We start from the raw sequence: 17,712 nt of genomic DNA, 5'->3' as shown, positions 1-17,712 counted from the left end.
CTTTGCGAGTCTCCTTACCTCCTATCCGCTGCTGGGCCCTAATGGCAGTCCTGTTCCAAACAAAGAAGCTGCTCATCTTATGGTGTCTCGGATATACCCGTGTATAACTCTTTGACGGATGAAGCAAATCAATTTGGATTATTGTTATTATTAATTATTCAGTTTTTAGGATATGACTAGTTTCTCATCATGTACAAGACATAATTTCCCCTTAATAACGGGAAGTGATCCTCTGCGTAGTTCTTTGCTCATGGTGATGTTGTGTAAACTGATATGAGGTCTGGAACAGTGCAGGGAAGTGACTGCATCGGGGAAGTTGAACAACAGAAGAGTGATTACCAAGGACAAAGTACTCTCTCTGCTATCATGTTGGACCTTCACCAATTCATCCCTTCTTTTCTCTGGCACGACATCAATGGCAGTTGGGTGCATGCTTGTTGAGCCTTTGAGTTACAGACCAAGGGAATAAAAAGTCAAAAGAATTCCATGTGAAGGGAGTTATATTTACTTTTCCCCAAAACTGCCCTTTACGGAGATTCGGCTGAAGACAAAACGATTCCTTTGTTGAGGGTCTGTTTTGAAGTGGCTGCCGGGCTCCTTCAGGACTGGGAGAATCGACGAAGGTCACCCGTCCATAAGGAGGCATAAAACATCCCCATAGCAGCAGAGCTCCAGCCCACCCTCATGGTCGCATCCAACTGTTTTGTAGTCTGTTCCTGCTGATGGCTCCGCCCATCATGGCAACGTCAGGTTTCCACGGCAACATTGTGTGTGTGTGTGTGTGTGTGTGTGTGTTTCTCGCGGAGGGTCAGATGAGGGGTGCTGGTGACCCCAGTTCAGGCAGCACATTCCTGGCATTCTCTCCCCAACGTCACGCTGCAGTCAGCTGGTTGGCCGGGCGGGCGCCTGCATGGAAACCTCTGGCCCCAACCACCAGCGACGCCACAGTTCTGCTTCTCTTTTTTTTCTCCCTGGATCACCGGCGGCCTGTTTGGGCCTTACTCGCGCCTCAGCCAGAGACATATGTATCATAACCTCCCCTCCACAGCCGTATGGGCCCAGCCTGTTGCTTAGCGCCGAGTCACGGACAAACACAACCAGATCCCTGCTATTAAAGTCAACGGCACCATTAGTTGCGCAATAGATTCCACTGCCTGAAGTCCTGCTTGTGATGGAACACGTGAGAGCGTTGTTGCTGCAGAACAACGCACGTTTACAGACACAATTCCTTCCTCTTCATGTTCTGTGACTTGGGACATGACCTTTTTTCTAGGGAGCTAAAGTGGAAAAAAGACACTGACATTTAAATTAGATAGTAACGAATAGGCTAAATGTTATGTTTAAAGGGGAAATGTGTTATTTCATAGTTGTCATTGGTATTTTCTACAGCAAAACAACTTTTCTCCTTTGACACAGTCAGTGTGTTTACACAGCTGCCCCCATGTTCCCTTTATTGTGGCCATCAAAATATGTTGCCAGTGTACGGAACTTCACGTGTTACCTTCCACCTAACTTCTGCTTGGGTCATTTGTCCGTTGGGTCAGGTTGGTGTAATGGTTGGGGTTCCCAGCGGAAAGTTACAGGGTTCCATCTCCAATGTCCGTAGCCTAACTCCTACCTGCTCCTTAACGACATGTCAGAATTCACTGAAGCCAAATTACGTGTGTGTGTGTATGCGCACACGCACACCCCCACTTGGTCTATTTATTTTCTTACAGCAGGCTTCTGTTACCCTGATTCTCCTAACACTGGACCAGGGTTTACACACATACACCCTGCAGCAGATCAACCCCAGCCAAATCGCCTACTCCCTTCATCTGCTCCCCATCAGTGTGGTATGCGTAAGACAGCCTTTGATCCCCCAAAACCCCAGTCTGTGTCTGGGGCTTACAAGTGAACTAGTCCGAAAGGGAGAGGGAAGGTCGTATGCTTAGTGCAATAGCCAGTGCCGAGAAGCATGCAGTAAATACTCGTTCTGGCTGTGGCTTGGAGGCCAGCCTGCAGGCCATTGAGCTAAAGGTGAAACGTAGAGCGATCCCCGACCAGCAACTGCTGACGTCGCTGAGGTCTGCCCCGTTTGTACTATTAATGGAGCCCTTGTAGAGGTGTGAACATAACAGCACAAATACCCAGGCTTGATCTGAGTTCTGTTACTCACACGTTTCAAGATAGCTCAGGAGCCTGACACGACAGGACGAGAGGTCAACAACTTTTTTTTTATCTTTTACTTGTGTAATGTAATCTAGCGTTTTAATAATGGAGTATCCCCCACGTCGGTAAAGAGAGAGGTGTACCGCCATTAGCCAAGTGCCTCCCCGCTCGGCTTTTGTTTTTGCGTTAAGTGTTATTGCACTCTGAAACTGAACACCAGTTCAAACAGAAGGCCGTAAAGGCCGAGGAGAACTGAAGAGGCTGGGCGCTCCATGGCCGCTTCCAGCTAGGCGGCTCGTTGTGAAAACAAACCCGAAAAGGTAAAATGTTGATGGGGTTGCCAGACAGGAGTGTGGAAGTGGCACATTCATCAGGAAGGCGTGAGAACAACAGGACATGTGATACATAGTGAGAATGGCATGGGGAGGGGGCTGGTAAAGGTCAAACCTTACATTCTCCCCGGAGGTGTCGACATTTGGGTAACTTTAAGTAGTCTGTAACGCTTACTCTAATCGATTCGTCTTATCTTAACAGATATTTGCCGTGTATTCGTCAGGAATGCAATACATTGACTTAACTAATGCATAATATGACAGACGATGCGAGTTGTCTGTTTTTCTAAAGTCTAAGGTAGCCTGAATGTTATTGATGCAATTATAAATAAAGTAGCCTAGTATAAAAAAAATAAAGCGCACAGTTGTAAGTATATTTATACATTTTAAAAAAATTCGTTCAACATAGTAACGATACAAATGTTTTAGTGGGCTCGGTGTGTGGTGCAAGGAATCAAGGATCCTCTAAGAATTCACAGATTGTACTCTTTGTTTACATAATACAAGGCGCGATGTATTTACCAAGTGAGGTGGTTGAGGAAATGAACATACTTTTAAATAATACAAATAGACTCATAAGAGGCGACCAAAATTGAATAGTGATTGTAATGAATATTTTTTTAATGACATTAAATGTAATCATACTTTCGTTGAATTTGGTCTATATAAGAGTTTTAGTCGTATTGCTCCAAACGCCACCCCTTTCTAAAGTCCAGAACAACTAAATGGTACGGCCCACCCGCTCCTCGCTGTTTTTGTGTTCTCTTCCGAGGCGGAGAGATCCGCCAAGTTGCGTTTTAGCAAGTCGCCGATGTGGTGACCTACGCTGTAATTCTGTCCTCTTTAAAACTAAAAGAAAACGTGAAAAATTAAAATTGACCTCGACGTAGCTCGGTGTAAAACAGAAATGAGTGATTATCTGATTTATGAATCATTTAGCTCTTTCTGAAAGCCAGCACGCAGTGTTTGAGCGGAGAGGAATCACACCGTAAACCAGGAGCCTCATGTTTTCCACCGGCCAAGAGGAGACCTGCGCCCCGTCCAAAGACCCTGTCAAGTACGGGGAGCTGGTGGTCCTGGGGTAAGTGAAGTTTAAGTAATCGTCATATCGAGATTCACACGTTACTTCGGTACTTTCCGGCGATCACAGCGCTGGTAAACAAAGGCTGGTCGGAGATCAGGAAGTTTTACGGTAGGCCACATGGAGGGTTTCTTTCAAATTAAACGCAAGTTTTATGATGTACGCCGCCTTACTGGTCCTATACCGGTCGTCGTTTACAAAGATATGGTTATACTTGGAAAACCCACCAATAAAAAAGTCCTTAATAGAATAGATTAACGCTCATGTTAATCAAAAAAGGTAACACGTGTATGTTTGGATCTCAACTTGACTATTAGGGTTTTGGTTATTTCATTACTCTGGAGAGATGACAACGGCCACTAGTTGTCGGGCGGTTGCAACACGTTTATAACCGTTGTATGTGGAAATAGTGTCCACCAACCTCTCACGACATGGCGTACCTCCCCACCATACTGGGTCCGTGAAGTTGAGGAATTCGGAAGTGGCGATGAACCCCCTCCCCCAGACCTGGAGTTTTCTCAGGGGCTTCTGGAGCCCAGAAGCGTCTCCGTGCAACACGTCGCCCCGTAACTCAACCTCAGCACGTCTCCCCGTACCTCTACACGTCTCCCCGTACCTCAACCTCAGCACGTCTCCCCGTACCTCTACACGTCTCCCCGTACCTCAACCTCTACACGTCTCCCCGTACCTCAACCTCTAGACCTCGCCCCGTACCTCAAACTCAACACATTGCCCCGTACCTCAACACATCTCACCTTACCTCAACCTCAACACATCGCCCTGTACCTCAACACATCTCACCGTACCTCAACCTGAACACATCTCACCACCTCAACCTCAACACATCTCACCGTACCTCAACCTCAACACATCGCCCTGCACCTCAACACAAACACCCTTGTGGCTTTTCAGGCTGTCTGTAGAGGCATAATAGACTCAGGGGAACGGTTCAGATTGTATTGTGCACTATGTCTAAATTGCACAGCACTGATATATGTGTCAATGTTTGGGTCCATTTTCAGATGTGGCTGAATTACAAACCTAGCAGGTATTCTGTTATGTATACAATTTTTCAGTTTTAATATCATTACCTCCTATGGGGTTGAATATTGTTTATAAGAGGCTTGATCACAATAAAGGATCCTAAACAATGACATGATAGTTGCTTTCTTGCACATGTATTTGTGAATGTGTGTCATTCATTACCTTGCAACAATCACAATCTTTGTTTTAGCTAGGTACTCTCTGGATTCCCTCTGATACAAGTTTAGCTTATCTTCTAATGTCATTGACGGTATCAGCCAACATATCTGAGATCAGCTTCCAATGCAAACATACGGCTAGATCTATAATGTTTGTTTTGGGTCTAAGCATACATTTGAATTACAATTACCTCCTCATTATCCACCCAACCACACCCACCCAAAACACAAAGGGCCACAGTCACACTCACTGCTCATTGAAGAGGCCAAAAGTGCTGAGTGCTCATTTTAAAAGACTGGCAGTGTGGCGTGTTGAAAGTTGATCGTTTCACCCTGTCTTTGTCGCAGGGACAAGACAAAGCGTGTGTGCTTTGATCCAGAGCGACGGGTGTAAATCGTTTTCGTGACCTCACATCCTCTGGACAACACCGATGCTAGACGAGATAGCCCACAGCATCACGGAAACAAAGCCTGTTTGAGTAGCCCCCCTCTCCGCCACTCGTTTCCATGGCTGAAGGTAGCTTTTGTGCTCACACGGCTGACTCCCTGGCTCTGCCTGGCAGCCTCGGCTCCGGCGCTGCCCACTGCGCGGGCCGGTAGTGTGGGTACACTGGGGAATGAAAGGCTACCCTCTCCTTAGCTCCCTCTGTGCTTTGTGCCGGAGAGACTGATCCCATTGATTGAACTCTGTACACTCCTCCTTTCAGAAGAAGCGTTGGCTAGGGGAGGTGTATAGGCTCGATGAGGGCACATCTCTGGTACAAGTTGTTCCAGACAGATGGCGTGCAGTTAGCCGTAGCTTTTATGTTCTAGGCTGCACTCTAATGGTCACTTAATGGGTCCTGCGTCCATCACAGACACAGACCAATGTTGTCTGTTGATAAATATGATGTGAATGAATCATCTTCACCTTTATTGGGGATGAGCTCCACTGACAATCTTTGCGGTAATTGAAGTGAGTAGCTGGCCCCACTTAAATTGAGCTCCAGAAGCACTTTGATGTAAAGCACTGGTGTCTGGATCATGTGATGTCTCACAAATCAGTTGAGACTACAAGAGAATACTTCATAGATTCAATGTGAAGATGTTGCCAGCATCAATTCATGTCAGGGCACAGTATAGTTTTTATTTTGTACTGTTAACCAGTGGTTGCTATTAGCGACAATAGACCATGTTTAGTGTTGAAAGACATTTAATTTCAAAATTGATCCTGTTTTAGGTACTTTGACAGTTTGGGCTCCGACACGTTCAGTAGGGTGACATAATGAAAGCCATAAAGCTGCATCGCATATCAGGCGATGGTTGGAGTAACTTGCTAGTCAAGTTTGTCGACTTGCAACATGCGTTGTAACTGCTATGTAATTGTCTGCCTTTAAAATGAGAATGCAGATGGACATCTTAGTAGGAAGTGCAGTATTATGAGGAAGTTGTCTTACTCCCAGACTTTTTTTGTTTTAGAAATAGGTTGGAGCATATGGTTAGCTACACTCAAAACCTCTGGCCGGTCGTAGTGTCACAACGGTCTAGTTTTGTTTTGTTTGATGACCTCACCTATTGAGTTATATTATTCAGGTTGTTACGCAGATATAATGAATGCCTACCTTCTGCTTGCCTAATGTATGATTTGAAGCGGTGGGGCTGTTGTCTGTGTAGACAGACAGGGAGGGGATATGGTGCTCCTCTGTAGTCCTTAATCCCCTCTGCAGAGTATCAGAAGATAAACCCCGCCAACTGTCTGGATGGGGTCACCGACTCACCCGGTAATGGTATTACAATTAATGGGAGCGCAGCACTGAACACTCGCCGGGCTACACTAGCATGGTGGCAGTCAGGGGTTACCTGTCTGGAGAGAATTATAATAGAAGGCATTAGTGTTGTGTCTGCGTACTCCCAGCCAGGTTTACTGTCATGGGCAGAATCTCAGACGTCCACAGTGAGTGCACTCATGTTGGATTGGCTATAGTTTAAACGGGGACAATTCAGTTTCACCTTGATAATGCATTTTAATAAAGTGAGGTCATCAACTTGTCTTGATAGCCATTAGGGTAAGATATTATTGCTTCTACAGTAATAGTTGTAATGAGAAGAAATGCCCTCCAATGTAGGCCAACTCAATGTGCTTTGAAGATTGAAATGGGAAAATATGTGTAGGCCGTAATGCAAATACTGTACTGAATTGTTAAGACTTGTGAGAAAATTGTCAAATATGTCCAACATAGTTAAGTAGAGTCAGCAGGAAAATATTTCTGTATTGGTCAGAGCCTTTTTCTTTTTTTCTAAGGACAAGGGTTTTCCAACGAATAATGTCTCATTCATGTTCAGCTTGTTTGGAGAAGCTATGACTAGCCTTTGGACTGCCCTATATTTGGTTGCACTGTGTATCATGATGTCTTCTCTATGGTCCTGCTTCGGGCCCTGTCTGATCAGCCTCTCGGTGGGGGGCTTGTCATACAGGCCAGATCTGTGCTCTATGCTGACTGGGACCATGTGTTTCCCCGCCTGCCCGGTCGTGTGGAGACAGGGGACAGGTGGCCAAGAGAGAAGGAGAGGGGGGGAGGGAGAGGGAGGAGGTCGTGGGTCTCCTCCACTGTTGAGGTTCTGTTGAGAATACTAGGAGCCAATTTGGATCAAGCAGCGCTCTCCCGTTTGTTTATGTTCCCAGTGAAGGAGCAGAAGCTCTTAAGGCCCATGTTTACCGGCCGTCTCAGTTTTTACTCTGGATACAAACTTTGTCTCTGCTTCTATGCTCCTGTGGTCCTGCGTGTGTGTGTGTGTGTGTGTGTGTGTGTGTGTGTGTGTGTGTGTGTGTGTGTGTGTGTGTGTGTGTGTGTGTGTGTGTGTGTGTGTGTGTGTGTGTGTGTGTGTGTTTGACAGAAGGACTGTGTGTTGGACGGGGAGCGGTGCCTGGGGTGTCCCAGCTGTAGTAGGCAGCTGGTGGTTGGGGGGGAGAGGGACCCAGCCCCGCCGGAAGGTGCCTCTCCTTCGGGGCAGAGCGAGAGGCAGACGGGAGCGGTGGGATAGGTTGGGGCAGGAATCAAATGGAAGCCTGTGTTAAAGTGCTCCCGGATCAGGGCTTGGTTCTCTTGGAAATGAGTCATTGAAGTTTCCCACGATCCCCTGTAAAAGCAACCAGGCGCTGTGTTTTTGAGTGGGTGCTCCACCCAGACTGGGTAGCTCAGCAGTGGTTGGCAGAACCTGTAGTTCCTCCTGGAATGGCCTCCCGGAGCCCAAGGGACATGTCGTTTTATTCAGAAAGGGCTTATCACATTAAGCTGCAGCGTGTGTTATGCAATGTGATGCTTAGATTGTAAATGGGGTGGATCTGTCGAGAGGCAACGGGTGGCAAATCTTCTCCCAAATGCGGGCCATCATTTCTGTTTTCTTGTGCTTTAAGTTCTTTAGCCTGGAGTCAAATCAGTGTTACAAGAGAAAGAAAAGCATAATGACCCTGCCATAATTCTCTCTCCCTCTGTCTCCGTGTGTGTGTGTGTGTGTGTGTGTGTGTCTGTGTGTGTGTCTGTGTGTGTGTCAGGTACAATGGGTCTCTGCCAAACGGAGATCGAGGTCGGAGGAAAAGCAGATTTGCTCTCTACCGGAGGACCAAGGCCAACGGGGTTAAGCCTAGCACCGTGCACATCCTCAACACGCCACAGGCTAGCAAGGTAAAGCACTGTGCACGTCCTCAACACGTGGCAGTCGTGCACTGTTTTAGTGCTGGTTGATTACTTAATAACATGACTAAGTATGAGCATATGAGACTAATTTGTCTTTCCCATATGAAACATAGTTGCAGACGCCAATTCAGATTAAATGAAACCTCCCTTTACCAATAACTAACTATGTCAATTTCTACCAGGTAGAAATATGGCCGGCACACACCTAAGCCCGGCCATTAATTTGGAATGGCTTTAGCAATGGGTAAAGTCCAAAAGCACAATGGTTTATGAAGCAGGACAAAGGGCATTAACAAATGCATAAAGGTTCGTACGAATGGCTGTGAGTACTTGTAGGGTGGTGCTCGTGATCCCGGCTCAGTCGGCTCTGTGGAGGGAGCCCGCCCCTGTTTGTTTTACTGGGTGTTCAGCAGAAAGAAGGCTGTCCTGAACAACACGTCTGTCTCCGTGCATTCCATCCTCTGGTTTCCTAGCAGAAGGCTCCAAACAGAGCCTGCGGGCTCACTGCTGCAGCCCTCTTTAGAGGCCTGTGTTTCACACTGGAGCGGTGGGAGCTGCTGTCCTTCAGGTTTTACACCCAGCCTCTGGCTCCTCTTGAGCCATCAACGTTGACGTTTACGTCACCTTAAGTGTTGCGACTTGTTTAGAGTGAACACATAACCTCTCTGTAGGGCTGTTGCATCACAATGTTCTCCACGCAACGACGGCCTCCATTTTGGAAGCATGGCAGCATGGGCCTGTCTGTTTTTGTGTCGGTAGTAACAGTGTTTTGGGCTTTTCTTAGTCACTTATCGTGAATTAAAATGTTCATGATCAGATGAGATCGGTTCTCGTATGAGACTTGGTAAACAACGTGTTTTCGGTATATTTACATTGCTTTAGGGTTTCACAGTAGTACGACTCTCTTGAGTCGTTTGTGGCCAACAAAAAGCCCTACACTGTCTACACAGCGCTTATATTAGAAAAGTAAGTCAAAGGCCGAGCAGCCAGCGACCCCGACTGAACAGGTTCTCCCTCCCCAGCTCCGACGAAGCGAGAAAACCAGAGCGGCGCTGTGGCCTAACGCTGACAAGGCAACCCCACAACCGGCACCGCAGCACCACTGCTGCACCAGCAGTAGATCGCAAGAAGCAGCAACGTGTGTGTTTGTCACTGGCAGCGACGGTGATGATGACCCACTTTGTCTCCGTCGGCCTCCCCTCGCCACATGTGACAGAGAGAGAGAGAGAGGGAGAGAGAGAGAGAGCGAGGCTGGATTATTACAGCTGGGGGGGGGGGGGGGACGTGTGGAAAATAGCTGGTTTGGCCTACACACACTCGCACGCACACAACTGTTGAGTTTGAGTTGTGACGATAGCGCAGCGTGTGTTGACGGAGAGCCCCGGCCCGTTTATGGTCACTGTCGTAGGAGTGCTACTTCACAGGAACATAATGCTCTCCTCGCCACCCATTCCAGGAATTCCTGCCTGGGAGCTTTTGTGCTGCAGCCAGTGAAATGATTAAACAATACGCTGGATGAAGGCCTGCTTTACAGGGCTTTTTAAGTGCGCCAAAGAGGCCTTCTGAGTGTGTAGTAGTGCCGAGCAACTCTTAATACACTATGAGCTGTACATAGGAGTGACACCACCGCTTGATAGCTTTCGTCTCGAGCTCATCTGTGACAGTAACATTACCTGGTTCCTGTTCTGATCGTAACCTAAATTAAGGTACTAAGCAAACTACAGGGCTGGCCACAATGTGCGTGGATCTCCGCCCAATTGGAGATGAGGAGGTATGGAGATGGAAGTATTGTCTCGCTCTCTCTACGTTCTGCATTTCTGCCCTAGATTGCATTCTAGAGCAGTTGAACGAGTTCCCGTTGATCACCCCTCTGAACCCTGGTTGCTCTGGTATCAAGGGGCCGAAGAAACAACCATAGCAGTCACAGGATTTCCTCCTGATTTCACCACCGCACACAACAATGAACAGAGCACTGCGTTGTTGTCGTTACCGTTGCTGTAGCTGCTGATGAAGTGCTCCGGCGCCTCTCTGGGAATTAATGGCTGCCTCCGTGTGGCCCGTGATGAAGATGCACTATGACTAATTTGTTCTCTCTCTCTCCCCTTTTTATTTATTTTTTTAATCAGGCTGTGAACTGCAAAGGCCAGCACAGTATCTCTTACACGCTGTCTCGGAACCAGACCGTGGTGGTGGAGTACTGCCACGACAAAGACACAGACATGTTCCAGGTAAACCGCCATGTTCAGAGGATCTCTGGATTAATAGAACGTTTTTTTGATAAGCGCACACAAATGTATACGTGCGTTAACATTTACATTCACGCTTTTATCCAAAGCGACTTACAATAAATTGTTTTGTCAGAAAAAGGAGAAACAACAATATATCGCTGCCAGCACAGTGAGGATGTTCATAGAACCAAGTGCAGTCACTAACAATCGCTAGGTTAACCCATTCCCGGTATACAACAATGATAGCTATGTTGAGATACCACACAATGCTGAATACAATTTTAAGTACATACAATATGCATGGGGGGGGTTTTGGGGTGTGTCAGGGAGATAGTGCCTCGAGTGTAGGTGAACTCTGAACAATTTAGTCTTGAATGTGTATGTACATGTGTGACGCATATCGATGTATATAGATCTTCCTATATGTACCTGTTCGTCCAGTCTCACAAGCCGGTCTGGTAAGCTTTCTATCTCAACGTTGTGGCCCCTAGCTCCTGGCGCGAAGCGTTCATGTTCCCAGTGGAACATGTCAACAGCTTCGCCCCGCGGCATTAATCTAGACGTAAAACAAAGACGCCAGGCAGAGGTTTGCTCAGCGCACACGCGCGTGCACCGAAGCCTCTCTCCGTATGGCGTCCGTGGGTCTCTGAGCCGCGCTGAGTCAACATGCATGTAGACACAAGTGGACAGGACGGGCGGCACGGAAAACAAATGAGGGAAAAACACTCGCAGAGACGTCAGAGCGGAGGACAATACACATGAGGAAGTGGATGGTGGAGAGGGGTGTTTTTTTGCGTTGGTTTGCTGAGCAAGACCATTTTAGGGATGGATTGTTAAGAATTATATATTTGTTCTGGAACTGAAGCGCTATCTCTTGGGATCGACTGAAGCATTTTAAATAAAAGTAACATGGTAGAGGAGGGGCGTCCTGTATTTGTTTCACTGCTTCCTCCAGAGACTAATAATTTAATAATCACTATAATTAGCCATTTGAATTCCATCCAAGACGCTCATCCAAGCTCGACTGTCTACCTACCCCCTCCCCCCCCCCTATATTTTCCCCTCACCATCGCATTCTCTCTCTCCTCTCTCTTTCCCTTCCCCTCTCCTCTCTCTTACCCCTCTCCCTCATCTCTCCCCCCTGCCCTGCAGATCGGCCGCTCTACGGAGAGCCCCATCGACTTCGTGGTGACGGACACGGTGTCGGGGGCCCAGGAAGGCGAGGACACGCCCATCACCCAGAGCACCATCTCCCGCTTCGCCTGCCGCGTGGTCTGCCAGCGCGGCCCGCCCTTCACCGCCCGCATCTACGCCGCCGGCTTCGACTCCTCCAAGAACATCTTCCTGGGGGTGAGCGTGAGTCTGGCCTCTACGCTTACCCCCCCCCCCCCCCCCCCCCCCCCCCCCCACGCACAACGCCTGCTGCCTCGCCCCCTTTTCGCTACGCTACACTAACGCACGCAGCCTGTCAGGGCGCCGTTGTTAAAAGGGGCTGTAGGTATGATTTGAGAGCTTTAAAGATATCGAACTAAGAACAGTCCCTCCCTCTTTCCTTACGTTGAGAAGGGCTGCATTCCACGCACCTGTTGTGACATGCAAGAGGAATTCTCCCAACCAATCAGGGAAGAGATGCCCTTATTGGCTAGGAATGGCCCTGGAGCGGTCTAAAATCCGACAGTCGACTCAAAACGAATATGCTCACAGCGCCTTTCGCTCGCGGATGGCTGATTGGCTGCTGTGGTGTTGGTAACAAATTACACTTGAATGAAAGCTCTTAAATCTTAACCTACAGCCCCTTTAAGGGGGAACAGGTTGACGCCGGTCAGCCTGTGTTTCTCCTGGCTGGTCAGCCCGCGTTACTCATGGCTGGTCATCCTGCATTAAAGCCCCCCCCCCTCCTCCGCAGGAGAAAGCCGCCAAGTGGAAGAACCCGGACGGTCACATGGACGGGCTGACGACCAATGGCGTGCTGGTGATGCACCCCAGGGGCGGGTTCACGGAGGAGTCAAAGCCCGGCGTCTGGAGGGAGATCTCGGTGTGCGGCGACGTGTACACGCTGAGAGAGACCCGCTCGGCCCAGACCCGGGGCAAACTGGTTAGCGCACAAACACACACAGACTTATACACACACACAGGGACCAACACACACACACACGCGTGCACAAACACACGCGCATGCGCACACAAACACATACAGACACACAGACACCTACACACAAACACATAGACACCCACACACAGACTCTTCAAATAAGGGGTTGCAGCAAGGACGTGTTTTCATCGTGGCCTTCATCAATCTGTGATTTTATCTGGGCTATTAAAGTGTGTATGACGAGCAGCCAAGAGAAACTTGTTCATGTTATAATCTGAAACCAATTAAAGCAGCCCAATATTTCAGAATAAAGCCATTATCCGCTAGCGGATCAACCTAATTATAAGCAATCCGGTTGAATCGATGGTTCAGCTCGCAGGCGGCATCATGACGCGGCGTTCTGTTTTATGAGTTTATATCTGATGCAACCCTCGCACCAAGCTTCCCTTTAGTATCTCTACAGAAAGCACGCCGGCACCATGTCATCACTGATCCCTCTGGAGATCTGTGGTTCCTGGTTGAACCGCTCATCAGTGCTAGTGTAGATGGTTCTTGGTTGAACAGTTCCTCAGCTCTGGTGTAGACGGCTCTGTGGTTCTTGGTTGACCCGCTCATCATCAGCTCTGGTGTAGACGGCTCTGTGGTTCGTGGTTGACCCGCTCGGCATCAGCTCTGGTGTAGACGGCTCTGTGGTTCTTGGTTGAACCGCACAACAGTGCTAGTGTAGATGGTTCTTGGTTGAACCGCACAACAGTGCTAGTGTAGATGGTTCTTGTTTGAGTCGCTCATCAGTCTTAGTGTAGCTGGTTCTTGGTTCAACCCTTCATAGGCTCTTGTGTAGATGGTTCAGTGGTTCAACCCTTCATAGGCTCTTGTGTAGATGGTTCAGTGGTTCAACCCTTCATAGGCTCTTGTGTAGATGGTTCAGTGGTTCAACCCTTCATAGGCTCTTGTGTAGATGGTTCTTGGTTCAACCCTTCATAGGCTCTTGTGTAGACGGTTCTTGGTTCAACCCTTCATAGGCTCTTGTGTAGACGGTTCTTGGTTCAACCCTTCATAGGCTCTTGTGTAGACGGTTCTTGGTTCAACCCTTCATAGGCTCTTGTGTAGATGGTTCTTGGTTCAACCCTTCATAGGCTCTTGCTGGTTCTGTGCTTCTCGGTGGAGCCTGACAGCGGTGCCTCTCCCCACAGGTGGAGCACGAGAGCAACGTGCTGCAGGACGGCTCGCTGGTGGACCTGTGCGGGGCCACCCTGCTGTGGCGCACGGCCGACGGCCTCTTCCACACGCCCACGCAGAAGCACCTGGAGGCCCTGCGGCAGGAGATCAACGCGGCGCGGCCCCAGTGCCCCGTGGGCCTCAACACGCTGGCCTTCCCCAGCATGCAGCGGAGCCGCGCGCTCTCCTCCCTGGAGGAGAAGCAGCCCTGGGTCTACCTGGCGTGCGGCCACGTGCACGGCTACCACAACTGGGGCCACCGCTCGGAGCAGGAGCCCAACGCCCAGCGCGAGTGCCCCATGTGCCGCGCGGTGGGCCCCTACGTGCCGCTGTGGCTTGGCTGCGAGCCCGCCTTCTACGTGGACACGGGCGCGCCCACGCACGCCTTCGTGCCGTGCGGACACGTGTGCTCGGAGAAGTCCGTCAAGTACTGGTCGGAGATCCCCCTGCCCCACGGGACGCACGCCTTCCACGCGGCCTGCCCATTCTGCGCCACCCAGCTGGGCCTCTCCCAGGGGTGCGCCAAGCTCATCTTCCAGGGCCCCATCGACTGAGCGCGAGGGCCCCGGCCGTCGGTACCGAGATGCTCCCGGAGTGGCACCATGCTGTGAAGCTGTTCTTATTATACTGCGTTACGATTTACTTTATTTTGTTCCGTTATTTTTTTGATTCAACAGATTTTAAACCCAGACTTTAGAAAGGAGTGAGATGTTTTTGAAGGTCTTCATGGACCGTGGGTCGGACCCTACGGGGGGTTTCGGAGCCTCCTTTGGGTTCCTTTGCTCCCCCCGGCCTACAGAGAGGTTCGGCCCAGCAGATCAGAGACACCCCCTCACCTCCTGAATGCGTTAAGTGGACACGCCTCTACTCCGAGCCCACGGTGGACTGAGCTCCGGTCGGGTCATGGGAGGTGAACCCTGTTTTACCCTGTGTTCTAACAGAACTGACTCATGCACATGACACAGAGGCAGGTGTGGACGAGGGTCCGGGAGGGGGGGACCCCCGTGGCGGCCGGAGACACGGAGCCAGACAGCTGGACTGTTGGCTGGGAAGGGGGCCAGTCGAGACCGCAGCTTCCCGCGGTCCTAATGACATCCAGACCCTGGCCCCTACCGAGAGGTGATCCTGATCCAGCGAAGGCAACGGACTGCTTTTAATAAAGATGAGGCCGCTTCTGTTGGGAGGGCAGAGATATATTCCAGTGCCTCACTTTCAACTACGGAAATCGATTTTTGCTTTTTTTCAAGGTGAGGAAAGCTCTCTTGCTTTTGGCAAGGGGAGGGCTAGATTTTGAGAGATTACAGACATGTAAATCAAATGAGTTTCCTTCCATATGTTTTTTTTTTTTTTGTCAGTCAGAAGAGATATTTTACTACACTGAGGCCGTTGTACTGTTTTGTAATGAAAATGTTAATATATTTTTCTCTCGCCTAAGTTTTGAGTGTATATATGTACGTATGTCTATTGCTGTGGGAGCTTGCTAACCCTGCCCTTTGACCTTATAACCCCTGTGGCTGTTTCTAGGATCCAAGTGCCCCCAAAAAGTTAAAAGCCAGCGAAATTCATCCATCTCACATTACCACCACCACAAACCCAAACCAACACATCAAAACACCAAACACACCCAAACTTTCCAGACCTTACTTCTCCAACCAACACCAAACAAAGCGATCACAAAATCCAAATCTATCTTTTGGTGGTTTGGACAATGAATGTATTTCAATTACATTAACGATCTTACCAACAGTGCTTTATTACCGTATGTCATGAAACCCCTCTCCCAACTGTACCGATGCACATTGTTGATGTCGCCCAGAATGAAGACTCCATCTTGAATAGATAATGCACATGCATCCTCTCTTGGCATGACTCACTAACACTCGCCTGCTCTAGCTTTAGTCTCCAGGGGGGGCATCCAATTACCTTATTGGTTTTTTTTATGCGATCGATTTCAAGGAGCAAAATCTCAGCAGCACCAAAAGATTATGCCAAAACCTAGAAACGGCGTGTTCTCCCCAAGCTAAGAAGCTCCGACGTCTTTGTTGGATACAGAGCGTTGGGCGTAAACGTGATCCTTCATCCAGACGCTGCTACGATGACGCGTTGACGTTAACGGGCTCCATGGTCGAACTCGCCGGCTCAGCCGATTAAAGATGACGTTTGCAGCAGCTCACCCAATACCAAATATGTTAACCTCCTGCTGTGTGCAATCAAAGTTGGCCAAAGTGCAAATGTATTGGAGCTGGAGAGCGGTCGTACGGTGCCCGTATGCAGAGATCCAGTAGTTTATAGACTAGAATACCGTAATACGGTATTCTGAGATGAAACGAACGCGGGACTAGCAGAGCTATGTTTTGAAGAAGAAAACTTCCACATATGGGTCTTATAAATGTAGACCAATAAAAAAAGATATGATCATCTTAAAGGTGGGCTGCTGAGAATACGAAAAGATACATCCTTTGTCTTTCCCATGAAACGTGGCTCGCAGTGTGTTGCAACCTCTGCCCAGATTGATACCTGCAGAGCGTTCACCAGATGTCCTTTTTATATCTCAACACGAGGCATGCCGGTCAAGGAGGGAAAGTATAGCATTCCTCCTTCTAACACTTGAGCTAAACAGCACTGCCCGTTGCTGTCGACCCAGCGTTGTTAACAGCTGCGCCGTAGCTGCAGTAATAACATTCCTCCTTGGTAAACACGGGTGGGGCCCTCAGTAGACCGCAGGGCTCGTTCTGTGTACCTGCAAGGCTCCTGTGCAGGGACTCTGCACACGGGTCATGGAACAGCCCGATGCATACCTTGCAAAGATAAAGTTTTTGTTTTGAAAAAAGAAAATAAGCGTATCGTGTGGATTGTGTTATCACGTCTGTTGAGGTGTGAATGATCAGTTAAAGGCGCCTTCATGGATCCGTTGGTGAAATGCAATTGCCATTGATGAGGAAGCTGTGGGAACGAGGTTAGGGGCGATTTGCAGTACATTTCCCAGTGTCCAATGAGAGGGCTGCTCTCTGTACGGCAACTCTGAGAATTTAGGGCCTAGTAGTTGAACAGTAATCAGCTGTTAAATCACTCATGTTGCACACACATTTCATCATTGTTACTTCCAATCTATTTTTATTTTAAAATATTGATAACTCTTTAGAACAGCATTTGTTTGAGATAAGGGAGGGAGTCTCTTGATGTCTATTTTAGTGATGGCTACATGGTATGCCTTATCAAGCTCATTTTCATTCAGTACCGCATCAGCAACATTTATCTTTTATATGGTGTGTTGATGTAGTTTTGATCTTCGGCCACAGGAGGGCAGTATTTAATCATCAATGGAGACATTGGCCCGCCTCGTTAGGGTCTTTGGGCTATCAACCACCAGCTGCCGATATATAAAACCGAACACGGTTGTTAAAAAATCTAAAACATAATTGGGAAGACTTCAATGACACATTGTCACAAATTGAATTAAGCCTAACTGAATTAACATGCTCATAAATGTCTCACAATCAGCCTTATTGCAAGAACTCACAATAATACACTATTGTAGTGAGCCAATTTAAGTGTCAGTGCAGAGTTTTGCAAAAGTTTGAAGATGTAATTTTCTTAATTGCTCTTTTCGCTTTCGAGCAGCCTATTGGTGTAGTTCTTTTTGCTGCATATGCCTTTATATATTGGCGCTGGTTTTGTTGAATCATTAACCATAACCTAAAACATTGTTTCTTAAACATGATCCTTCTTGTGTA

General features: G+C 48.4%; 1 protein-coding gene across 2 annotated transcripts; it reads left to right on the top strand.

Moving 5' to 3' along the window:
- The first annotated feature begins 3,231 nt into the window (after positions 1 to 3,231).
- peli2 (pellino E3 ubiquitin protein ligase family member 2) lies at positions 3,232 to 16,813 on the top strand. 2 transcript variants are annotated; one of them, XM_030355755.1, is made up of 6 exons: positions 3,232 to 3,564; positions 8,299 to 8,428; positions 10,567 to 10,668; positions 11,821 to 12,024; positions 12,575 to 12,763; positions 13,954 to 16,813. In XM_030355755.1, the coding sequence occupies exons 1-6, from the start codon at positions 3,488 to 3,490 to the stop codon at positions 14,530 to 14,532; spliced, it is 1,281 nt and encodes a 426-aa protein (XP_030211615.1). In that variant the 5' UTR covers positions 3,232 to 3,487; the 3' UTR covers positions 14,533 to 16,813. The 2 variants fall into 2 exon arrangements, with proteins under 2 accessions (XP_030211615.1, XP_030211616.1); XM_030355756.1 differs by having other exon boundaries at positions 3,233 to 3,564; positions 11,821 to 12,018.
- Positions 16,814 to 17,712: the final 899 nt, after the last annotated feature.

Source organism: Gadus morhua, chromosome 5, assembly GCF_902167405.1.
Source record: "Gadus morhua chromosome 5, gadMor3.0, whole genome shotgun sequence".
NCBI classification, from domain to species: domain Eukaryota; kingdom Metazoa; phylum Chordata; class Actinopteri; order Gadiformes; family Gadidae; genus Gadus; species Gadus morhua.
Note: the sequence above shows the minus strand (reverse complement) of the source record. Positions and strands in the feature narration are given on the sequence as shown.

Bases quoted from the DNA above. Each gene is read 5' to 3' on its own strand.
- peli2 (XM_030355755.1), top strand. From the start codon at position 3,488: ATGTTTTCCACCGGCCAAGAGGAGACCTGCGCCCCGTCCAAAGACCCT. The intron at 8,429-10,566 runs GTAAAGCACTGT...TTTTTTAATCAG, and splicing joins ACACGCCACAGGCTAGCAAG to GCTGTGAACTGCAAAGGCCA. The intron at 12,025-12,574 runs GTGAGTCTGGCC...CCTCCTCCGCAG, and splicing joins ACATCTTCCTGGGGGTGAGC to GAGAAAGCCGCCAAGTGGAA.